Genomic DNA, 24,758 nt, shown 5'->3' with positions numbered 1-24,758 from the left:
TGCTGTCCCCACTGCGCCACCGGGGTCTCTGCTGTCCCCGGGGGGTCCTCTCTGTCTCCCCGGTTCCCCGCCGATCCCGGGGGTCTCCGTTACTCCCGGGTTCTTCCTACCCCATTCCTTACAGGGACTTGACTTCTGCCCCGCGGCAGGGCGGGGCGGGGGGACACGACACACGGATCCGCCACCATGACAACGGCCCCGGCGCCCCCGTCCCGTCCTTTTGTTAACGTTGGGACCGGCAGGACCGGGATGGGGGGTGTGGGGTGTGAGGATGAGGCGGTCCCACAGTCCCGATGTGAAGGGCAGCAGTTCTGACACTGCAGATTTTAGCAAAGCCCCGCTGCGCACCCAGGGACCCGTCGGGACCGGGCCGGGATACACCGGTCCCCGCTGCACCGCCCGTCCCGTCGGGGCCCGCCGGCGCGCTCCCACACTCGATCTTTCGGCCGGCGACTGCTCTGGCCTAGCGCGGGGCTCGCTTAGTGCTGCCTTCCCGCCTTCACGTGCTCCAGAGCCATGGCGGCCTCCGTGAGGGGCGGGAGCGCGGCCCCGGTGCCCGCCGCAGGTGGGCTGAGGCTGGGTCAACGCTGGGTTGCCGGTGCCGGTACCGGGCGCTATTTCGGTTGCCTCAGCGGGGGAGGCCGGACCGGTGGCGGGGGAGGCCGGGCCGGTGGCTCCGCCACCGGCCCGGCCTCCCCCGTCACCGGCCCGGCCCAGCTGGCCCTTTGACGGTTCGACCGTGGGCCGTGCGGGGAGGGTTTGGTGGCTCATGAGTGCCGGTGTTGGGCTGGAAATAGTGAATAATCCCCCTGCTGTCACTCCCCCGCTGCTCTCCGGCTTCGCCGAGCTGTAGGGGGGCGGTTGCTGGCGGGGGCCGGCTTCAGGATGAGGCTGCCGGGGACGGGCCTGGCTCACCCGCTGCTGTTGCCTTTTCCCCGCTGGGATAACGGGATCCCCTTGATGGGACAGGAGGGACTCTCGAGGGTGCCTTCGGGGTGCTTGTGGATGAGCCGGGGTGGGCTTATGCTTGGTGTCCCCACGGCTTGGGGGATGCCAACGCCACTTAGAGCATTTCACGTAGTTACAGGGGTGCTTTCTGGGGTTAAAAAAACAACAAAAAAAAAGTATTTTCCCCCTAGAAGTGCCAGCAACCTCCCCCCGGTGTGAAGGGTGGAAACCCACCCCCTTCTGCCTGCTTGTCCTCAGGGGTGGTGTGAGGGCAGCGAGGATGCTGGTGATCTGTGGGGTACGGGGTGCGTTGCCCTCTCGGTCGCTTCTTTAGGCCGCCCCGTTTGTCCTGTAGCCCGAGGCCCTGCACGGCGAGCAGCGCAGCAGATCCCCGAGGAGATCCTCGGTAACACGGAGCTGCGGGAGGCGGCGGAGGCCCTGCCCCGAAACTACAACTTTGAAATCCCCAAGACCATCTGGCGGATTCGGCAGGCTCAAGCCAAGAAGGGTGAGCGCTGGCCCAGGGGATGAGGGGTTTTGGGGCTGCAGCGTGTGGTGGGTCGGTGCTGCTGAGCTCCCCGGTGGCGAGGGGACCCTCTTGAGCCGGGGTGCAGGGCTGGTGAGGCTGGGGCAGGGATGGTGCTGAGCTGCCTGGCCTGTTTCGGCTCTGTCTTGGCGAGCTCTCTTTCCCTCGAGGTGGGTTAATAGATCTGTATCTCTGGATTATAATCGCATCGGACAGGAGAGGTTGAGCTGCACGGACCTGTCAGCCTGTGAGATGTGTCTGGGATGCTGGCCAGGTCTCTGCTGCTCTCCTCTCGACCTGTGCCTTCCTGCCACGCTGCCGGGGCTGGGCAGGGGGAGCCCCACAACACCCAGATCCAGGGAACTGGAGAGGCTGGAAGCTGGACCAGATCAGATCTGAACCTTTGTAAGGGTCCTCGGGAGGTTACTGTAGCCCTGGTGGGGTGGGGAGTGGCCGTGGTGGCCCCGGAGCAGGCGCTGTGGTGCTGTGGGGTGGTGCCAGGGCTGTCCTCCCCTCCGCACGTGCATCCCGCTGTGGCTGAACTGGCTCTCGGTCTGTGATGGGCTTCAGGACATGGAGCCTCCCCCTCCATCTCCGGGTGTCACCAACATCCCTCTCCTCACTTCACACGCAGTCAGGGGCCACTCATGGGGTTGTGTGGCACCAGGGGCTCCGGGCAGAGCCAGATTTGAATGTTCTGTCCACCTGGAAATGTCTCTGCCTGCTGCCTCCGAGCTGGCAGGAGCTGGCAGGCGTCACGGGGGATGTTCTGGGAGGTGCTGCCTGAGCTGGCCCTGGCCGTGACGCCGAGGGGCCGGAGGCTGTGGGGCTGTCCGATGCGACCTGGCCGCGGTGCGTGAGGCAGGGCTGCCCATCAGGACGTGGCGAGGCCGCCCAGCCGTGCCGCTCTGGCTTTCGTTGCTGTGTTTTGCTGCTTAGCACCTCCTAATTAAATGTAAATATGCGGCTGGGATTTAGGTTTCAGAGCTGGGAGCCGAGCCCATCAGCCAGCCAGCCGTGCTGGGATTTAAAAATCTACGCGTGCCGAGCCCAGCCAGGGGCTCGTTGCTGGGGGAACGCAGCCTCCTGCCGGGCTGCAGCCAGCCCTGCCTGCACTCTGCCTGCTGTGGGGTTTGGGGGGGCTGGGATGTCATCCCCTGTCCCCATAGTGCTGTGCTGGCAGTGAGTGACCCAGCTGCCTCCTGCCAACACCTCGCTGGGAGAGGCAAAGCTGTTTGCAGGTCTGCTTGTTGGTGGCAGTCTGGGGTTGAGGACAGTCCCAAACGGGCTGGGGGGTGCTGGGACCCTGACCTGCCCAGCCCTGCCAGGTCGGGCAGGGGCTGGCAGATCACATGCAGCTTTCCTTTGGCCCTGCCTTGGGATCAGGGTGAGATTAGTGCAGTTTGGGCCAGGTCTTTACACAACCTCATGCTGGCTAGTGGGCTAGACTTGGCTGCACGGGGATTTCTGTTGGAGTGGGGTCTGGGGAGGATGTTTGGATAAATGTCACTGAAGCTGGGATGTCTTGGTGGGATCAGGAAGTGAAAGGACAGTGGGATTAATGGAGCCTCCTCCATTCGTCTCCCCTAACATGGTCCCTGCTCCTCCCCACCTCCCTGGAGCAGCTTGTGGGGATCCACGGGAGGCTCCTGGCTGGACCCCAGGCACTGGGAGCCCCAGCTGGGCTGCAGAGACAAAGAGATTGTTTCAAGCTGTGAGGAGGGAGCACACCAGGAAACATCATTCGTTGATGAATAAATTCCTGGTAGGCACAATGCTGCGGCGTTGCTGGCCACCCTCCTGAAACGGGGAGAGAAGCAGAGAGGGGAGGTGCAGAGAAGGGCAGCGAGGACGATCAAAGGTTTGGAACAGCTACTGTACAAGGAGAGATTAAATAGATTTAGATCCTTTAGCAGGAAAAGAGGTGAACGAAGGGGGATATGATAGAGGGATACGGAATTGTGAATGGTGTGGAGAGGCTGAATAGGGGATGATTATTCACTCTTTCTTGTAGTGGGAGAACCAGGGGCACGCGTTTACATTATTAGGAGCAGGTTTAAAATAAACAGAAGAAAGTACCTTTTCCTGTGCAGCACATAATTAAAATCTGGAACTCATTACTGCGGGAAGCAGCGGAGACCAGCAGTGTCAGTGGGTTCAAAAAGGGATGAGGTGTGGGCACAGTGGCCAGGTGCGAGTAGGGAGAACGGATATGGCCCGAGGCAGGACCACATGCACGCCGGCTGCCAGAGCCACCGGGAGTTTTGGCCAATTTGGGAAGGGTCCTTCCTGCGGCTGCCGCTCGAGCTGGACACGTTGACCTCGGCCATTGATGCCCAGGTTCCTGTTTTGGGTTGGCCCCTCCAGCCCCTCCTAACCCCGGGGCTGTTTCTCTTCCCAGTGGCCCTGCAGATGCCGGAAGGGCTCCTCATGTTTGCCTGCACCATCGCGGACATCGTTGAGCGGTAAGACGATGGCTTTTCTGTGCTTCCCTGCTCGGCTGCAGGGCCTGACAAGAGGGTGGGGGCTGTTGGGCATGGAGCGGCTGCCAGGCAGCGCTGCCTGCGCAGGATGAGGCCCGGGGCTACTGCCAAGGGAGGTGTGGGGTGCCCCAGCGTGGCTGCCCTCACAGGGACACCTTGGCCACAGCCTGGCCGGCTGCAGGCGCCGCCGCTGCCCTGCAGCTGCTCACAGGGACCCGCTGACAGCCCTGGGGACAGGGACCACCAGCACCGTGCCAGCTTGGCCCTCTCCACTCAGCTTCTCCTCCCCTCGCCACTCTGGCGGGAGCTGCTGAGAAGCTCAGCGTGTCGGGGCCCTCGCTGGGGTGATGGAGCTGGGGAGCAGCCACGTTAATAACCGGCTGACGCCAGCACGGTGCCTGCGTGCTCGCCACCGCAGCGCGGCCAGTGAGGGGAGGGCTGGTGGCCGCACAGGGCTCGTGCCCTACTCCCCCATGGCCCCGTCCTGTCCCTGCAGCTGTGCTGCCCCAAGAGCACCACCGAAGTGCTCGGGGGCAGCCCTTCTCCAGCTGGGGAGGGCTGAGGCCACGGTGATGGCCCAGACGGGGTGACTGCAAGCAGCTCCTGCCAGCAGCCCCATCCCTGTGGCTCCTCTCCTGATTTTCTGTGCCGCTTGGGATGTGAGGTCGGAGGCGCCGGAGAGGAGCTGAGCTTTGCAGCGGCAGCGGATGCAGGCACCTTGCAGAATTGGCCATAATCTTCTTACTGCCGAGCGTGCCTTCTTCCCTCCCTCCCCGCCCGCTGGCTCTCTCCCTGCTGCGTCTGCCCCCTCCCCAGCCCCTCTCTGTTTTCGCACAGTGAATTAGTGCTAATAGCACCGCGTGCCTCGTCTGCCATTGGGGTCACGGCACTCATTAGTAAGCTGCCTTCCCAGGGCGAGCAGGCTCGCCTCCCCGCTGCTGCTAGCTGAGAAGCTGCTGCCGTGCCGGGTGGGGAGGCAGCCGTGCCTGCGGGCTTTGTCCCCGCTTCGCCGTCGTTTCCCCCGCGGGACCACGGCAGCCCCACGTGCAGGCTAGGCGAGGGAGCAGTGGGAGGGTGGGCGCAGGCAGGGGACGGGTGCGAGGGGCAGAGGGGACGGGTGTGAGTGCGGGCGGCTCTGCGTGGGTTTGTCCCTTTAAGTGGAGCTGCCTCCTCTCTGGCTTTGGCACCCAGCCGCTTTCATGTCTCCGACTTCAAAGGCAGCGGATTAAGGGGCTCTTTTATCTGAATGAAACCTTAAGCCCCACTTCCTGGTGAATGCCTGGGTGCTGGTGGATCCTGGTGGGTGCCGGGGTGCTGGCAGCCCCGCTGGACTCACCCTCCCTGCCAGGAGGGGTGCTGGGTGCCAGGGCAGGGGGGGTGGTGGTGTGGGAGATGGGTGGTGGGAGATGGGTGCTGCATGGGGAGAGGTGTCTGGCCAAGAGCAGGGATGTGGCAGCACCCGTGGGTTGGCGGTTGGATGGGGGATGGCTTTGAGGCCATATCCTTCCCTCACTGCCACCATGCAGCACCCAGAGACACCTCCATGATTCCGTCTGGGAATGCGGCCGTGTACCAGCACTGCCGGCTGGAGGATTGTGGCTGTGGGCAGGAGTGAGCCCAGCCCTGTCCCCGCTCCCTGGGGGATGCTCTTGGGACACAGTTACGTTGCGGTAGGTAGGTGAGGTGTGAATCGGCAGGTGGCCTCGTTAGTGCCTGCCTCTTCCTGTTATTAATATTCATCGCTGGCATTAATGTGGAATTGTGGCTCGGCCGCTGCTCCTGCTGGCCCTCCTCACCCAGCGCTGGGGCCGGACGAGCCTCCGACGTGACGGGAATCGCTGCAGCCATGTGCTCCGGCGGTAACTGCTGCAGCCAGGCTGGGAATGGGGGCTTGGGGTATTGTCAGCCCCGGGATGGCATGTCCCCTTCCCACTGATGACAGAGGGGACGGAAGGGCTGAGTGTGCTGGGAATACCTGCGCCCACAGGGAGCCTTGCTCAGTGAGCAGCCCCTCTCCCTAGCCCATCCTCACAGCCTCCTGCCCCCTCCTTGGTGGTGGGAGTTGAGGTTTGGGGTTGCCAGTGAGCTCCCCGTCCCCTGCATGCTCTGGTAATGGTCACAGAGCAGTGCCCAGGGCTGGTGCCCCTGCAGTGATGGTGCCCCTCCCTATGTGTTCCGGCTCCACCGGAGCTGTGTCTGCCACCGCTCAGATGGAATATTTATCCCTTCTTCTGGAGCCGCCTTTTAATAAAATATTTGTGCTGTGGCCTGGTAGCGCTGGGAAGGGCTGAGAGCGGGGACGTGGCCTCGCTCCGCCGCAGCACGGGCAGCTCAGCGAGGACGTGGTGCTGTCTGTGGGTCCATCTGTCCCCGTGCAGGGGGATGGCGGTGTCACCGTGTCCCCCAGTGCAGTGTGGGAGTGAGCACGTCCCCAGGGAGCCCCAGTGAAGGCAAGGAGGAGACGGGGCTGCCAGTTGGGGACCCCCCCCCAGTGCCCTGTCTGGGCTTCCCAGCGTTGCACTGGTGCTCGCCAAGCCCTGAGGGGCTGCGGGGATGAAGATGTAGCTGAAATGTCACAGCTGCTGCCTCCGGAAAGGCTGGTGGGGTACTTAGCCTGGAGCCTTTGAAATCGAGAACCTACTTACAGCATTGACCGGCGTGAGGCCCAGTTAATTAGCGTTAATAGGTTTGTCATTATCGAACCTGCGCTGGAGTGAGTGGCCGGCAGCGAGGGGGGGCGGCGGGGCCGGGGTCTGCTGAGCTGGCGGGGCTGCCAAAACCGCATCACGACGCTCTCGCGGCACCTTCCAAATTGGCTCCGTTTGTCACGGCTGATGTAATTCGGCGGAGGGTAACTCGTGCTGGGGGGCGGCAGCGTGGAGAGGCGCGTGGGGGGAGCTCGGACCGCAGCTCGGGGAGGGGAGCAACCCCCCAGCCCACCCGCCGTCATGCTGGAGAGGTGACAGTAGTGCCCCCTGCACCACTGGCTTGGGGGGGCGGTTTGCAGCCATGAGCGGACCCGTCCTCTCCATGCACTGGGGCTGGAGCAGACGGATCAGCTGGGCTCTCAGCTGGGCTTTTGATTCCTTGTTAATAAAGTCAGCTGTCAGGCTTCGCAGCTGCTAATCCCTCCGTCTCCCCGCGCCGCGCCGGGGCAAGCGGCTCCTGCTAATCAGCCGTGGCACGGTGGCGGGGACGGGCGATGGCGAGGGGGGGCCTGGGGGTGTCCTAATGCCTGTGCAGGCTGCCCTGCCACGGCCTGAGCATCCACACCAGGCAGCGCAGGGGTGCGCAGAGCACAGCAGTGACCGTGCTGTGGTGTACCCAGCAGCATATGGGGACATTTCAGAGTGACAGGGAGGGTCTGGAATCATCTCTCATTGAGCAGCAAATAGTTAAACATCGTGCACCCAGCCCAGCAGCTCTGGCATGGCTTGAAATGCCCCACTATGGCCAGCAGCTGTGGTAGCAAGGACAAAAAGCCCTTGATAGGAGCAGGTCCCCAGTGCAATGCAGGCTGTCCCCTCCTAGGGCTGGACTGGGGCACCAGGTCCCCTGGCCAGGCAGGTCTGCCATGTGGCACTGAGTGATGTGGCACCATGGCGAAGCCAGCAGCATCACGGGGAGGTCCCAAAGAGCCATCCTGGGGCTCTAACACAGGTCAGGATCCGGCCTCAGCAGCACAGTGCCATAGCTCTGCCGGCCAGCGCTGCCTTCCCTTCTCCCCTTGTCCTTTAAGCTCAACCTGGAGGTGCTGGCAGCGCGGTGCAGCACGCTGTGCAGGGGAATTTAATCACCGTCATTAACCGCACAACAGCATCATTAGGGAAAATGAAGTTCTCACTTCACTGGAGATGTTTAAAACCTCAGCCTGGGCGGTGATGGCGTGGGGGGAGACCAGGCAAGGGGGAGTGTTTGGGGTCTATAGGGCTGTCACCTCCCAGGGCTGGGATGTGCCAGCGCAGGTGCGGTCACCACCACCACATGCCCTGTGCCACCTCCTCCTGTCCCCACAGAGCCAGGGAGCTGGCACTGGTGGGCAGTGCCATGGCCTGGCTGTGAGGAAGAGGGGACAGGCACCACCTGGGCACAGGACAGCCGTGGTGGCTTTGTCACCACCATGTGCTGGGCCTTTGGTTTGCCTTGCTTTGGTTTTTTTGCACCTACAGGGCCAGCAAAGCTGGGGTACCCCCAGGACGTGCCCCTTGGGATGGCAGAGTTGGCCCTGGCACCTCCAGTGAGGACAGAGGGGAAGGTCCCCTCAGGAGAAGGGACCCAGCTGGAGATGGTTGCTCCTGGGGACTGTGGGGACATGAACCTCTCCCCGTCCTGACTCACTTGCAGATGCTCTGCGGGGCCCCGCGCTGCCCGCCGGCGGTGATTGCCCAGCTGCAGCGGGGCTCTTCCAGCACCGTTTGCAGTAAAATTGCAAACTCATTATTTTAATTACGTGCAGCCTTCCTGTGCTAATGAAGTTGGGAGTCTGGTAATGGGGCTTGGTAACGGGTTTCTCCGCTAATTAAGCGCATTGTTCTCAGCCGGGGCTGCACTCAGCCCCTACTCCCCAGAACAGAGGCACCCACTTGCACCCATCCCTGGGATGGACTGGGCTTGGGTTTCACAGGGCAGACAGTGGGTGTAGGGTTTGTGGGGTGATCATGGGGCTCTGCCTTTCCCCCAGGGGAGAGGCCATGGGGTATTTGCGAGGCATAAACCTCTTGCTTATCCCCTGGCATTTCCCGGCAGGAAGGTGACACCACACCACAGTGTGACTGTGCTGTAAAGAGTCACACACAGGCGAGGCAGGTGGCTGTGAAGCAAGGAGCAGCCCGCTTCAGGTCCCCATCCCCAGCGGGACACATGGGCACCCCGACATCTGCCAGCTCCATCCCCTGGCAGCCTCCCAGTGCCAGGCCCGGCCGCTTTCAGCTCAGTCCCTGCAGTCCCCTCCCTGCCCAGGGCTGCTGGAGCCAGGGGCGATGGATGTGCTGGGGCTGCCGACTCCTCTCCGCTGGCGAGAGCGGCTCTGCTTTACGGGGTGAGGACCAGCATGGTATCATTCACACATTGCTGTGGTGTCAGGGGACCCCGTGCTCCTGCCAGAAGCAAATGCTCTCATTTATTTGTCGAGGGGCCAGAATAAATCAGGGCTGCTCCAGCGCAGCGCCTGCACTTGGGTGGCAGGGAGCAGCTGCCCCGTGCTTGCGAACATGCTGGCCCTATGCATGCCTGTCTGTCCCAACGTTTTCAGCCCCCAAACTCATCCCCAGGTTGCTGGCCCCGCACTTGCCAGGGAAGAAGGGGGCTGGGAGTGTCCAGGGGTCCCAGCAGTTGGGATGGGGGCCAGGACATGGCCTGCCAGGGCGCGCATCCTGCCAGTGCTGAGCGTGGCACTTTATAAATGGGATTTTGGGAGCCATCTGTTTAAAGGAGGATATAATGAATTAGGGGGAGATGAGAAAAATGCTAAGGCCGGACGGTTTTTCAGAATGAGCTGGGGTTTGCGGGACGTAAAAGATGAATAACCTCCCCACGTGTTCAATATTCATGAGCTCCCAGCTGTAGTGAACGGCTCAGCGCTGGGTGAGGACAGCCCCGTCACTGCATCTTCCCTGCTGGCACGCCACTGGGACCCGTCCGCAGCTGCGATGAGTTGCAGGGACACGAAACACCCTCAAGGACACTCCTGTGGCTGCCCCTCGCCTGCATCCCGGTCCGGTCCAGTTGGTGAGCAGCTCCCTGGCCTTCATCGGAGGCAGGTGGCTGCTAATTGACGTTTCCTTCCTCTGTAGTTTGATGAAAGGCTCCAGCGACACCAAACTGATTAAAACATCAAGGGGAGGCCCCTGTACTTGGCTTTGATTTGTCTCGGGAGATGATTGCTGCTCCGCTCAACCGTCCAGCCCAGCCAGCGCGGGTGACCCCGGTGCGCGCTGTCCTGGTGCCTCTGTGCCTCTCCTGCTGGCACTGCTGGGGTGCCAGCACCCTTCCAGCCTTGCTGGCCCCAACAGCAGCACCATTGGGCTCCCTCCTCACAAGCATCATCCTGTGGCCTCTTTGCTCCTTGCTTGGCCGTGGCTGAGCAGGACGATTCCTCATGGCCGGGGCAGGGCTCAGCCCCCTCTCCCCCGCCCGCAAGTGGGGGACCACATACTACCAGCTGCAGCCCTGCACACTGGGCAAGGGCCATGGGTGCCTCTGCCAGCCTCTGCCCTCCTCCCTCTGCCGTTGCTATTTCACTTTCTTGCTCTTCACCCCCAGGGACTTTCTCTGGGGTTTGGGCCAATTTGCATACATTTTAATCTATAAAAAATTAAGCGGCGCTGGCTGCTGCTCTGAGTCAGACCTCCCCGTCCTGAATCTTAAGGAGCTGAATAATTTTCCACTTTTGCTGAGATGTGTGGAGTCTGATTCATGTTCATCTCATCACCTCTCATTAGAGGAGGGGGCTGGGGGCTCAGTGGGGTGGGAGAGAGTCTTCTCGAACCTTCGCCAGCAGCCCCCAGCCCCACAGTGCGGCCAGGCAGGCAGCAGAGGAGCCATCCTCCCATCCGGGCTACACTGGCAGCGAGGGAGCTCAGGATCTGGGTGCTGGCAGGATCTGATCCATCTTCTGACAGTCCCCAACTATATCCCCAGCCCCTGGGACGCTGCGGGGAGCGGGAGATGCCTGGGCTGAATGCGGGAGGTGAGGATGGCTTTGCCCCCTCTCTGGGGATGCTCTGGCAGTGCTGCTCCCCTGTCCCCCTCCCTGGGCGCTGACGGATGGGCCGGAGCTGTTAATATTCAGCACGCTCCGCCATTTCTCCACCTTCTGCCATCTGCCCAGCTCTGCCCACCATTTCTATTCTTGCCGCCGACGTAACGCTCCCTGCCTGGCGCTCAGGGGGGAGCGCGCGGGACCCTGGTCCCCAGCCAGCACCAGTGGGGGGGTGATGCTGTGCTGGGGCGCCCACCTCCCCTGACCCCTTTGCCCCAGCCCCACACCAGTGACTGGGGGGCCCCACTGGCACTGAGCTACAGCCCCGCTGGTGCGAGGCGTAAATAAGGAATTAGCATCTGGTTTAAGCCACCCCTCCAGGCGCGGGGCTTTGTCATCGCGATACCTGCTTTCATCCGTAAACTACCACGGCAGCTCCCCGGGAAGGCAGCCAAGCTAATAATCCCCCAAAATGGTGCAATAAAATACCCAGAAAGGTGGTGCCTTTAAATCATGCCAGAGCCCTGACTTTGCCACCTGGTGCCGGTGTGTGCCCCTCCGCTGGCTGGCGGGTGCCGGGTGGGCTCAGGGTGGAGTGCTGGGATTCCAGAGCAGGGATGGGGGACAGCACCAGCATTTGCTCAGTACTTTTCCTCACCAAGTGCTCCCTAAGCACCAGTGCTCCTGGAGCACACCCAGCTTGGCCAAACTGACACGGGTGGGTGATGCAGCCGGGTATGGACTGGGGTGCATGAGCTCGCACGGTTCCCCGGGTGTGGGGGGACGGTGGATCGGTCAGCCTGGCTGGCACAGCTGGGGACACCAGGGTGTCTGTTCTGCCCATCCCAGTGGCTCTAGTCTCCAGGGCCAGCTGGTGAGAGCGGCGGCACCACGCTGCGCTGGATCTCCCTCTGCTCCTTTCCCCACTGGAGCATTAGGAAGCTGGCAGCGTATTGTTTGATGAGCGGATAATCCGCTGAATTGCAAACAGCTTTACCCAATTGAAGAGGCGGATTACCGCTCTCCAGCTTAATCATGTTGACATCTCGGAGAGTAGCCAGTGCTTGTCCTCTTCGGCGCGTGGCGAGGGGCTCAATGGCAGCGCGGGGTCCCCCCGTAGCGGCGTGCCACGGAGCTGGGGGACAGGACGTGAGCTGCGGTGACAGCAGACAGCCGTGACCCTGACTGTTGTGCCTCCCTGCAGGTTCACGGACGCGGAGGCGGTGGTGATGGGCGACGTGACCTACGGCGCGTGCTGCGTGGACGACTACACGGCCCGGGCCCTGGGCGCTGACTTCTTGGTGCACTACGGACACAGCTGCCTGAGTAGGTGACACTCGGCCCCGGGGCGCTGCCGAGGCAGCCGTGCGTGGCACTGCGGAGCTGTGCTGCTGCCACCGTGCCGTGCTGAGCGGCTCCCTGCGCCGCTTGATGCCAGCTCGGAGACTTAGTGGCAAGGGCTAATCCCTTCCCGAAGGGATTTCTGTTCTCCAGCCTCGGTTGCTGGCTTTGGATGGAGCCAGGCTGGCTGGGTGGCTGCCCACGGGCAGGATTTTGGGGGCAGCAGGGCGTGCTTGTCCTGCTCATCCCATGAGCTGCTGCAATGCCCAGATCGCAGCCCTGTGCCCAAGAGCAGAACTGTAAGGCCGTGGCTTGGCAGGACCCCGCTCACCCAGGAGCCACTGCTCTCGCCCCCTCTACCCTGCAGCTGTGGGCTTTGGGGGATTAATTCGGGAGCACGGCAGAGAGGAGCGATGGCCTGGGGGTTCCACTCACCCCAGGGCCGGCACGGGGCCGGGGAAGGCAGCTTTGCAGGTGCAGCGCAGGCTGGGCGGGGAAGGGAGGAGGAGGCTGTGTGCTCCCCAGGCGGACCGTACTCTGGATCCAGTTGCCATGGAAACTGCGCTGCTGTCCCAGATGCTGCTAACTTTGAAGTCCACCCAGGATGGAATCAGCCCAAAAATAACAATAAGACGCTCTGGGTTTTAAGGTGGATCCGCAGAATTGCTGTAGCAGGCATGTAGATCCCTGCCGCTGCCACGCTCCCGGCACCTGGCAGCCCTCCTGGATGTTTATGGGGCCGTATAAATGGGTTTAAGAATTGCGTCAGGCTCCGGATGAAATACTGACTCCCCAGTTGAGAACTCTGTCCTGAAAGCCACGTCGGCGTGAGCATTCGCAGTGATAAATATCTGTGCTAGGTGCTTTGTTACAGAAGGAGGGTTATGGGCACCACTGGAACAGAGAATATAAAACCTCTGGTTTGTGGCCTGCTGGTCATGAATGAGCAGCGGGAAGGGGAGGAAGGGGCCGTATCCAGTGTAGGAGTCAGGCTGCTCCGAGGGACAGGAATCACATCTGGAGCTGCTCTCTGCAGGGACCACAGGCGCTGGCTAGGCTGCCTGTCACCAGCCCAGCGCCATCCGCTGCTCGTGGCCACATGGACCTTGCCTGCACCGGGCAGGATGAGTCACGGCACCCTGGGGTGCCCACAGGGTTCTGAGAGGGTGCTGGGCTCCTTTCAGGGCTGCCCACGGTGCTCCCATCACTAGTGTGGCCGACAGCAGGGCGCATGAACTTGCCCTCTCCCTCCTGGCCCCCTGTGCCCTACGGGAGGGAGTAATTTGCACTTAATTGTGATCAGGTGAAGAGCACCAAAATGGGAAGTGAACGCAGAGCTGTGGATCGATGTGGACTCTGTGTACTTTAATTATTCACTTAATTGTGGTGACACAGGCTTCTTAGCACCGGGGGTAATTAGATTTGTGTTCATTGATTCCCCAGGCTGCCATTATCCAGAGAGAAATGAGCGGGTGCTCTCTGTGGCTCCCATCTGCACCCCTTGCCTGGGGTGCCAGCACGAGCAGAGGGGTGCCACAGCCCACCCTGGCCTGCCCACCCCGAGGTGGTTGGGAGGCAGGGAGCCCCACCAACATGCTTTATCCCCTGACTGTGGGCAGCAGCAGCTGCGGGCTCACCGGGCCCTCACACTGACACCCTCTCTTTTCCTCTCACCAGTTCCCATTGACGCCACGCAGGGGCTGAAGATGCTCTATGTGTTTGTGGACATAAAGATCGACACGTCCCATTTCCTCGAGACCATTCGCTTCAACTTCACAGCGGGCACCTCCCTGGCCCTTGTCAGCACCATCCAGTTCGTCTCCACAGTGCAGGTGAGATGGGGTCCCCCAGCAATGCAGGATGCAGGATGGGGCTTGTGTCCCCCCCGACCTTGGCCCTGGCTCCGGGGCTGGAGCAGCTGCCCCGGGGTGCTGGTGGTGATGGTTCCCCTCTGATGAGTCGCTGCAATATTATGCTGCTGCCATAATGTTGATCAAGTACTTTATAATAACTCTGATCAATGTTTCATGGCGGCACCCCTCCCTGGCTCCCCCGGGAGCTGCTCTGTAAATGTCAGGGCAGGCGGTGGAGCACTTGGCATTTTGATGCAGTGCTGGCAGCGGCAGGGGAAGCTCCGGCGGGTCTGTCTGTCTGCCCCTGAACGGCCGGCTGGGCAGTACGGGAGGAGATGGATGAGCCTCTTGAGCCATGTCTATCTAAACACGGGGCTATCGAAGCGTTCAGTGTTTTCCCTTGTCTTTTAATTGATACATTGGCTGAGCCTCGCTGAGCATCTCGGCTGTGCGGGGGGCTGTTGCCCTCCGTGACGGTGCCACCCCGAGCAGTCCGGCGCCCCTCCGCTCCCGCTGTGCTGGGGCAAAACAGCACAACCATTGTTGCTGATGCCCCATGGAGCTGGGACTGCCAGTCCCCAAAGGTGCCCCGCAGTGCCGGGGACCTCCAGCCTTGGCCACGCTCTGTGCCACAGTCTGTCCCTGCTGACCCCACGTCTCCCACAGGCAGCGTCACAGGAGCTGCGCTCCCAGTACAAGGTGTGTGTGCCCCAGTGCAAACCACTGTCCCCAGGGGAGATCCTGGGCTGCACGTCGCCCCGGCTTGCCCAGGACACAGACGCCATCGTGTAAGTACTCAGGGTCCTCCAGGACCCTCCTGCCTGCCCTGCCTGTACACCCTGCCTGGCCGTGGGGTGGTTCTGAGGGGCGGCAGTGGGACGTCCGTGGGCTGTCCCCTCCTGTTCCCTGCGCTGTTTGGAATGGCGTGTGCTCGTAGCACAGAGGAAATAATTGAGTCGTATATCAGAATAGATAATAGATGGAAGGGCGGGTGGATAATTGGAAAAGACAAATGGCCGGGGCCCAACATCACAGCAACATTAATTTTATTTAAGGACAGCAAATTAGAGGGAGCACTTCGCTTCCTATCACCTAATTATTTTAGGTAATGGAAATGCTTAATGTACTGTGAATACAGTGCGCAGCAGAATAAATAAATACAAGGACCCCACCCTTGGGGGGAGCTGGGGAGCCCAGGTGTGGGTTCAGGCCCCAGCGAGCCCCTTCTCTCGCCCACCCTGCTGGGAGCCAACAGTGCCAGCGCCTTTCTGAGGTGGCTGTGTGGGGAGCCGGGCCCGCAATTTCCCAGCAAGGGGTTGGGGGGGGCTCCAGCTTTTCCAGCTTCACCCTGAGCCACACCAGTGCTGGGGGAATGGTCCTGCTTTCCATCTCTCCCCAGGCATGTCGGGAGCAGGCAGGGGCAGCCGGGCTGGCACCACGTAGGCGAGCGCGGGGCCTTGCCATGGTGCGGTACCCCCCAGCCACCCGCGCAGGTGCACGCAGCCGGCCTACCTGCGTCCTCCCTGCGTTATTATTTTCTTCTTTCCCCCGTCTCTGGGGCTAACTTTTGCAGACAAATTAGCTTTGATCTCCCAAAATGTCATTCTCCAATTAAGGGCAAAATCTAGTCAAGTTTTACGTCTGAATTCATTTTCCAAGCCCTCACTCCATTAGGGCAGCTGAATGAAAGGCTTTGAAATGTAATTGCTGACTTGAAATCCGATTAGAAATGGAAGCAGCAACGTCTAGAACCAGCCATTGAGATGGAGCGAGCTCCCAGCCACCCCATGCCAGCGTGGGCATCCCTCCTCACCCTGAGCATGGCCACCTCTCCCACCCTGGCGTGCCAGGGGTGCTGCAGGGAGCCGGGGAGCCCTGGCCGTGCCCACTGCCCCGGGGTCCCAGCACGGGAGCTTGGATTCCTGGCATCTCCACACAGTGTGGCTTGGGAAACCGGTGGGCACGTGGATGGGTGCCACTGTTTCCCACATGCCGAAGCTCTCCCTCCTCTCTCGGCAGGTATTTGGGCGACGGGCGCTTCCACCTGGAGTCCATCATGATTGCCAACCCGGGGATACCTGCCTACAGGTATGGGCAGCCCGTGGGCACCTGCTCTGGTCTGAAACAGCCCCATGGTGGGGAGCACCCCAGCTCCCCCAGCACCCCAGGAGCACCCCACACCCCAGGGCCAGGCAGGCAGCTAGCGGGTACAGGCAGGAGAGAGGCTGCGGGGTGGGTGAAGAGGTGCGCAGGGGAGATGAACGCCAGCCATTTACTCTGGCTGAATATAAACATTTTGACAAGTACCTGTGAAAGCTCGTGGAGGTGCAGCCATTAAAGCCCGGCTGCTGCAGGCAGAGGCCATAAAGCGCGATGATGAGGCCGCTGAAAGCAGATGAAATATCAAGAGTGAAAGGCTGGGCCCATTTGGCGAAATCTGAATTTCTTAGTAGGTCGTTTGTTACTAACGGGAGGCGCACGTCAGGTTTATGGCGCTGGTGAAGCTGCCGAAACCGAGTGGGATTTGATTAAAATTCTCCTCGTCAAACAAAGCAACAAATCAAATATTTCTTCATAATTGATGAGCCGGGACGGGAGGGAGCTGAGCGCGAAGCTGTGTGTGGAGCCCAGGCTGTGCTGGGGGGCTGCAGTGGGACACTCGCCTTGTCCCTGTCCTTGTCCCCTCTCCGCAGCCTAACGAACCGGCTGGGCCCTGCATCGGCCATGGGGGGAGATGCGGTGGGACGCAATTAGTGCTAATGAAGGATGGGCATAATTTGGGGCCGGGATGGAGTGGGGCAAGTGGAGGGGTGTGTGTGAGCTGGGCTCTTGTTTTGCAGGTACGATCCCTACAGCAAGGTCTTCTCCCAGGAGCACTACAGCCACGAGCGCATGCGCCGCGCTCGGCAGGACGCCATCCGCACCGCCGCCGGCGCCCGCTGCTGGGGGCTCATCTTGGGCACGTTGGGTCGCCAGGGCTCCCCCGGCATCTTGCAGGTACCAACCCCCTTCCTGTAGCCCCCTCCCAGACGCGAGGTGCTGCTCCTGGGCAGGGGGAAGGACCGCAGTGGCCTCGCTGCCAGGGTGAGGGTGGACCCAGCACTGCCGGTAGCCCGTCGGTTGCCACTGGATGGGGTCTCTGTGCCCCTGAGCTGAGCAGGCAGGGCAATTAGCAGCAGATGAGGGAGGCTGGACAAGGACTCATTAAACCTGCTCTCACTGGGGAGAGCTGGCCAGCCTTGGAGACCTCCTCCAGCACAGGCAGCTTGGCAATTAATTCCCTAGGTTTGTTTTAATTAGATGAACTTCAGATCAGGTTTGCTGTCCCTGCTCGGCCAGTGTGCTGGCACTTACACCATGGGACCAGTGTCCTGCCCCGTGGCAGGTCCCTTTAGCACGGTGGCCCCACTCACACCCAGAAATTTTGGGGAAGCCACAGGTGAGATTTGGGGTAGTGCAGGGACCAGCGGGCAGAGCGGGGCGGTGAGGTCCCAGCAGCTGCTGTTCCGCAGCGGGCAGGACACAGGCATGGCCAGGGCTGGCTGGGCAGGGGGCAATTAGTGCTGGCTCGGGAGGACAAGGACATCCCTGACCCCTTGTGGGCCCCTCTCATCCTCCTGCAGCCTCTGGCCACAGCCAGCCCATGGCAAGGCATCGTCCCAGGGAAGGCAGCCGCTAACGAGAACAGATTGTTGTCATTGAGCGGTAATTACTTCATTAGGCTGAGGCACACGCTGGGGAGAGCTGGGTTCGAACCAGAGCCACGGTCACTGTCCCCATCACTGTGCCTGGCCTGCGACTGCCGAGGGGACATGACCGTGGGGCAGAGCTGGGACCCGCGGTGGGTCTGATGGCCAGGAAGGGGCTGTGGGCAGAGCGTGGTGGGCTTGCCCAGAGCACCTGTCTGGGCTCCCCTAACCCCCCCTAATGCCTTTTCCCCTTGCAGCACCTGGAGTCACGTCTCCGTGCCCTGGGCCGGCCCTTCGTGCGGGTGCTGCTGTCCGAGATCTTCCCCAGCAAGCTGCGGCTCTTCCCTGACGTGGACGCGTGAGTGCTGCTCCCCCCACCTCCAGCCCCCCGTGCTGGGGTCCCCAGGGTGCCCCATCCTCGTCCAGGCCTCTGATTCCTGCTGGAAGCCATCCCTGCCACGTCTGTCCTGCTGTCACCTGGGCCCATGGGGTGCAGAGGGGACATGGCTGTCCTTGGCAGGGAGGTTCCAGCACAGTAGGGACCTCGCTCCCTGCCCATTCCGCTTCCTTTCAGTGATGGGGGGGGGCTGCTGTGGGGCCTCACTGCGGCTTATTCTCCACAAAATGCTCGTCCCCACCTGCTGCTGTGTGTCTCCCTCCCAGGTGGGTGCAGGTAGCCTGTCCCCGCCTCTCCATCGACTGGGGAGAAGCCTTCAGCAAGCCGCTGCTGACACCCTACGAGGTGAGCACCCGTCTCCCATTTTGGGGGGACCAGCCCTGGCTTGGGGTGATGCGCCAGAGCCTCCCACGGAGCTGCAAGCCACCAGGATGGGGACGTCCCTGCAGCAGGATGACGTCCCCTCCTCTGTGCACAGTGGGTGTGCTGCTGGGGTTCCTGATCTCTCATGAAACCAGTGGGATTCCCGGTGCCAGGTGCCGCTTGGGGTCTCAGCTCCTCGTCCTCTCCACAGGCTGCCGTGGCTCTCCGGGAGGTCGAGTGGCAGCAGCCTTACCCCATGGACTTCTACGCCAGCCAGTCCCTGGGGCCGTGGACGGTGAACCACGCCGGCACACAGCCCCCACGCCGCGGCCGGCCAGCTCAGGTGGGCATCACCGGGGTGCGGGGTGTCACCGGGCAGCGGGTCCCCGCTCTGTCCCTTTGCTCGTGGTGGCCGTGCAGGGTGGAGGGGACGAGGGATGGGGGAGCACCGGGTGCCGGTGCTGTCGGAGCCCACTGCCACGTGCCAAAAGCGCCACCCTGTGGCTTCGTTCCCGGTGATCAGTAACAGGGCCGGTGCCAGCCCGGCCTGGGGAGGGGGGGGGCACACACACGGGTGTGTGTTACCCCCCTCCCAGCCTTCACCGGGGTGAGCGCCCGCCTGGCCCCGTGGCTCACCGGGAGGGGGATCCCTGCGGGCTCATCACAGGTCAGGTAGGGGCTGGGGCCCCATCCTGACCCCCCCCTCCCTCTGCTGCAGGGGAAGCCGCCCGTGCCCCCCACCCCGGCGGAGGGTGAGGAGGGACTGAGCACCGCGGACCCTACAGCCTCGTGAGCGCAGCCTGCACCCTGTCCTGCTGCCGCCACGCTCCGGGACCTGGCGGGGGCGCAGGCGGGGGGGCACCAGCAGCTGCCCACCCCCGAGGGTGAGCACCGCCGGAGCCTCCCGATGCCGGCACCGGAATGGATGGGGACGCACCCCGTACCTCGACGACACCGCTGCCCGCGGGGAGTGGCTCCCGGCCAGGCCAAGCCGCGCTGCAGGGTCCGGTCGCACCGGGGGTCCCGTCCCGCCCCACCGGCGCCGCCTCCTCCCGCCCCCGGTCTCCCTCCCCGCGCCGCGGCCTCCCGCCGCCAGGGGCCGCGCCGGCATCAGCGCGGAGGAGCGCCGGCCAATGAGCGCTCTGCGTTTCGGCGGGAAGGGGGGGCTTAGCCGGAAGTGGCGCTCCCGAGTTCCGGTGGCGGCCGGCGCCATGTCGGAGGGGCGGCCGCTGCGGCTGCTGGGGCTGCACGGTTACCGGCAGAGCGAGCGGCGCTTCCGCCAGCGCACCGGCGCGCTGCGCAAGGCCCTGCGAGGCCGCGCAGAGCTGGTGGCCGTCAGCGCGCCGCACCCCGTGCCCGGCCGCGGCGAGGACGACGAGGACGAGGACGACCCCCCCCGCGGCTGGTGGTTCTCTGGGACCGGCACGTTTGAGGCGGGGGAGGTGGCGGCGGCGCCGGCGGGGCTGGAGGAGTCGCTGTCGGCCGTGGCGGCGGCTCTGGCGGAGCACGGGCCCTTTGACGGGCTGCTGGGCTTCAGCCAGGGCGCGGCACTGGCCGCCATGGTGTGCGCCCTGCGTGCCCGCGGCGACCCCCGCTTCCCCGTGGCCTTTGCCATCCTGGTGGCCGGCTTTGCCAGCCGCGCCCCGGCCCACCGTCACTTTTACCGGGAGCCCATCGCCCTGCCCACGCTGCACGTCGTGGGCGATGCTGACGCCGTCATCGCAGCCCCCCTCAGCAGGGAGCTGGCCCAGCACTTCGTGGAGCCTGTTGTCCTCACCCACCCCGGTGGGCACTTCGTCCCTGCGGCTGCACCACAGAAGAAGGCCTACCTGGAATTCTTGGACAGTTTCTGCCCTGGACAGGGACAGGCCGAGCCCCCAGGGGCTGGGGCATTTTGATAACAGTCTCTGAAATAAATGGGGCTCCAGCGAGCCACGTGCAGCCTGCCATCTTGGTGAAACATCACTATATTTCCATGCCCTCCAGAGGGTCCAAAGAGTCCTCGTGAGCTCACTGTGCTGCTCCGCAGCATTAACGCAGGGCCAGGCTAAATGGTTCTTTGTTATCTCCCCTTTTATTTTTTAGCAGCTTCGTTGTATGCATGAGTACGTGGGTGTGACGATGAGGGGTTTGTGGACAGGAGGGTGACACTGCTGTGTGGATGTGAGGCACTCAGAGGCTTGAATAGCTGAAAATGGGGATCCCTCAGCTCAGCCACAGGAAACTTCTGCAGAGCACACAGCTCCTGCAGCGGTTATACCCCAAAGGTTCGTGGGTTTTGGTATCACTGGTGAAAGCTACTGAGCCAACCTTCCAGCTGGTCTGGGTCTAGAATAACCTCCTGTCCCTGGCAGTGCCAGGGCTGCTGTTCATTTTGGAAACAAAATGTGTACTGGTTCAGCATGCGTGTATTGGGAGACTTTTGTATCTTCCTCTGTACAAGGTGCCTTTGTGAACAAGAAAAACTTGTTGCTATGTTTTTGGCTCTGATATTTTCTAGAAGCATGTGGAAATCTTTACTGTTATAATTACAGGTGTCCTGTGTGACTGCTGCTGGGGCAGCCCAGTGGCATCATGCCTGGGGCTGCGCTCGCAGGACTTCTCTTAAGCATGGCTTTCCTTGGGCGCCCGGTGCAATGTAGTTGGTAAGAGAGAGAAATTGGATAAAACTTCTTAATTTGCTGCCCTGCTTGGGCAGCGCTGGGGTCTGGGGAGCAGCGGGGCAGCACGGTGTCGGCGCTGCGAGGGACGGAGGACGCTGTGGTGCTGGAGCAGCCCTGGAGTCGGGGCACACCAGCGAGTGGTTCTCAAGGCCTGGGGTTTTTTTTGCCCTCTGGATTGTAGCCGGTTCTGCCGCAGCAGGGGCGCAGGAAGATGTGGCTGGTTGCCCCCGCAGCCCAGCCCCAGGCTCTCTGGGGGGGCTAGCGGGCTCGGGCAGTGCCTGCCCACGTCGCCACCTCGCAGAGCCACACGGGGTGGGCTGTGTCATGCCTGTGCTGCCTGCTCGGGTGATGCCAAGTGTGTGATTGATGTCTGTCACCCCTCAGTGACCGCGTCGGGGACACCAGAAGCTGTTTGGGGTGGGGGGGGAGGGAGGGACGCAGCTTGGGGCTGCACGCCCGGCTGTATCGGCAGCTCCGGAGGTGGGGGGCAAGGCCGAACGTGGCGGCCAGCCCTGACAAAGCCCCCGAGCCTTTGCCTCTGCCGCTCCCCCCCCCCCGAGCCCCTCGGCCGGTGCGGAAGGATGGCGGCGCGCAGCGCTTGGCCAGCCCCGCCGCTCATTAGCCGTTTAATTATGGCAGAGCTGCAGGTGCTCCCGCCGCCCGAGCGGCTCCGCGGGACGGCGCGGAGGAGGCACTGCAGCCCCTGGCCGCTCACGGCGGCCGCTGCGGAGCGGCGCTGCCCGGCTGCCAGCCTGCACTGCGGCCCCGCCGCCGCCCGACCGGCATCTCCCGCTTCCCCGGGGGGAGGCAGCGCCGCAGCTCGCCGGCGGCGGGAAGGGGGGGGAAGGAGCCCGAGCGTGGGGCGAGTGCGCAGAAGGGGCCCGGCTCTGCTCCCTCAGGTGGGTTGTGGAGGGGTGGGTGAGGGATGGGTGACCCGAGCTGGGGTGCTGCCCTACCTGCCGCCTCTTCCCAGGAAGCTTAAAAAGATGGCTCCTGCCGGGTGGCTCCTGCACCGGTTTAAACAAATTAATAAAACTAAAGAAACGCCACCCTGGTCCGCGGGAGGTGCCTGTGTGAGCACTGGAGGGAGGACGTGCTCGGCCCCTGGTGCGGCGGGAGGAGGGAAGCGGCTCCTGGGGCATCACCACCCGTCCCTGCCGGACTGGGGGGGCTTGTCCCGGGAATCCTGCCCTCCGCGGGCTTTTCCACCGGCACGATGCCTTCAGGCCGGGCCCCTGCCCGCCCCGCGCGGATCCAGGTCTGTTCCTGTGCGGCCGCTCTCGGGGCTCAGCAAGCCTGGGGACACGGCTGCTGAGGTCCTCCCACCCCTCGGGAATGGGGGTGTCTCCTCTTCCCCCAGCCTGCCAGGCCTGGGGGAGTTGGGTTTTTCCCCCAAAACAGCGTGTGGCAGTCGCTGTCCCTGAGCGAGGGGCACTGCTGAGGGGGCGATGGAGCGAGGCAGCCGTGCCGCCGGCCTGGGGCACAGGCACCTGGGGATGGCCACCCGTGTCACCCAGCGGCACCGGGAGCCTGGCTGCTTCGGCAGGGGTGGGTGTCGCCCCTCTGCTCCCCCGGTGGGGCCCTTTCCCTCCCCGTGTGGCCACAGCACCAGCCCCGGGGACACGCCGGGCCCTGCCTGGGGCTGCGCTTGCTCGGAGCCCGCTGTGGGCACGGGGCGTGGGGCTCAGCAGGCCACAGCTTTGCTCTGCCCCCCCGCTTACCCCAAGCTGCGCACAGCCCCCATCTCCCAGCCTCCCAGAGGGGCAGGAGGAGACGAGCGCAAGCAGAGATGCTGCCAGCGCTGCGGCTGCCTCCCCCCAAACGCCCCCCGCCTTCTCCCCAGCCCCCCGTGGCCCTTCCCCAGGCGGTGCCGCTGACTCAGGCCCTCCTCCGCTGCCCACCCCGGCAGCTGCCCGCGCGGGACTCGCCGGGCATGGGCAGAGGGGCTCCCGTGGGCAGGGCTGGAAAAAGCGACGTCCCCACCGAGCCTGGCATCGGGTGCGGATCTTGCCGGGGTTTGAGCCTTACTCATCTCAAGCTCTTCCTCCCCTTGTCCCCACGAGCGGGGCCTGACGCAGGCGGCTGGGGAGGGGGCGCGCAGGGAAGGCGACGTGTTTCGCAGACAGTTATACAACGTGGCTCCCCCCAAACCTGCCCGGCTCCTGCCTGCGAGGAGGCAGCGGCACGGGCAGGGGAGAGCCGAGAGCCATCCCCGGGCCCTGCTGCCAGAGCGGGACCAAACCGTTGGGAACAGCCCCCCCGCCCCCCCCCCTTCCCCGCTCCCCACTTCACCCGCAGAAGCTTCCAGTTGTGGCTGAGTCACTCCTGCTGTAGCTCCTTCTCTCCTTGTTTTGGATGGAAGTTTTCCATGGAAACCCACGCTGGGCCGGGCCGCGGGCTGGGATAAACACGGCTGAATCACAAAAGGCCGTTTCGCCAAGAGCTGTCAGATGGCAACAACAGTGTGTGCGGCGTGCGGGCAGCCAGGGGCGGCAGGCAGCTGCCCTGCCTTTTGGGGGGACGGCTGCAGCACCCCTCTCTGCCCCCCTCACCGGCTCAGCGCCCCCCCCCCCCAGCCCCCCCCAAATTCCCACGGTGCCAGCACATCACAGGTGTCCCTTGGCAAAGCCAGGAGCAGGTCACGGGCTTCAAACAGAAGCTGTTTTTTGGGGCCACGTGCCTTCCTGGGGATGCACAGAGAAATGCCACCCCGGGGAGAGCCCCTCGGGGACCCCCGCCGCAGCCGTGGGGCTCTGGAGTCTCACGGCTGCTGGAGATCCCCAGGGAGGGACCTTCCCACCCTCCCAGCCCCTCATGGGGACACTCGCCAAGGTGCTGGGAGCAAGGGTGAGGTAAGGCAGTGTTTGTGCCGTGCCTGCGCCCCTCTGAGCGCCATCCCCCCCCACCCCGAAACGGCAAGTAACGTCTGGGCCATGGCAGGAACCGTGTTCCGCCCCGGCACCGCCGCCATCTCCGTGCTGAGGAGGAGCACGGGAGCTGGACGGCCTCCGTCCCCCGGCGCTGACGGCTGGCCCCGGGCCCGGCAGCTTGGAAGCGCCGTCGGAAGCTGAGTCCCGGTGTCAGAAATCCAGGATATTTTTAAGGACTCTGGAAGAAAAACTAATTCCAGGGTGTCAGCGGGAGAGAGACTTGGCCTTCAAAACAACAACAGCGCAGCCGGAGCTTTCCCGTGGCCGGAGTGTGGGGTCCGAGGGGCCGCAGTGCTGCCCGCAGGACGTGTCCCCTCACCCGTGGGGGCCCTGCAAGAGACCTGGATGCCGCTGTGGCCTCGCTGTTGCTGCTGCCCACCCCAGGCACAAGCAAAGAGGTTTTTTTGGGGGAGATGGAGGGCGGTTTTCATGCCCAGCGGCACCTTTGCAGCACGGCCACGGTGCACGGTGCCAAACGCAGTTGCGGTTTTACCGGAGCGCCAGCGGGTTGGCCAAAAAATCCCCTTCCTGGAGGTGCGTGGAGCACGGCCCGTCGCCAGTGGCAAGCGATGGGAAAAAGCAGGAGCGGGCAGCAGAGGGGATCGGCAGGAGACGGGGCAGCGCGTGGCAGAGACCCAGTGCCCGCGACGTCCCCCCTGCCTGCGGCTGCTCTGCCGCACCACAGCCCCGCTGGCCCCCGGGGACCTGGCAGTGGCCGTGCCCCTCTGGGCGAGGGCCGAGCTGCCGGGTGCAGGTCCCCGGGGGGTGGGTGCCTCCAAGGGGGCTGCTCCGACCCGGAGAGGGGGAGCGTGGGCAGGGGGGGCCTGTCCTGCTGCTGCCACCCGGGTCTCTGTTCCCCCGTCCC

The 24,758-nt window shown here is 63.4% G+C and overlaps 2 protein-coding genes across 2 annotated transcripts; both read left to right on the top strand.

Moving 5' to 3' along the window:
- The first annotated feature begins 499 nt into the window (after positions 1-499).
- Positions 500-19,154, top strand: DPH1 (diphthamide biosynthesis 1). Its single transcript, XM_074923083.1, has 12 exons — positions 500-565; positions 1,304-1,456; positions 3,876-3,939; positions 11,862-11,983; positions 13,676-13,830; positions 14,518-14,639; positions 15,871-15,939; positions 16,692-16,848; positions 17,798-17,898; positions 18,204-18,282; positions 18,512-18,643; positions 19,019-19,154. Exons 1-12 carry the CDS (start codon positions 517-519, stop codon positions 19,091-19,093), a joined length of 1,278 nt encoding a protein of 425 aa, XP_074779184.1. The 5' UTR covers positions 500-516; the 3' UTR covers positions 19,094-19,154.
- Positions 19,155-19,433: 279 nt separating this feature from the next.
- Positions 19,434-20,247, top strand: OVCA2 (OVCA2 serine hydrolase domain containing). Its single transcript, XM_074923084.1, has one exon. It carries the CDS (start codon positions 19,434-19,436, stop codon positions 20,196-20,198), a length of 765 nt encoding a protein of 254 aa, XP_074779185.1. The 3' UTR covers positions 20,199-20,247.
- Positions 20,248-24,758: the final 4,511 nt, after the last annotated feature.

Source organism: Athene noctua, chromosome 19 (assembly GCF_965140245.1).
Source record: "Athene noctua chromosome 19, bAthNoc1.hap1.1, whole genome shotgun sequence".
NCBI classification, from domain to species: Eukaryota; Metazoa; Chordata; class Aves; order Strigiformes; family Strigidae; genus Athene; species Athene noctua.
This window is presented reverse-complemented; position numbering and strand designations above follow the sequence as displayed.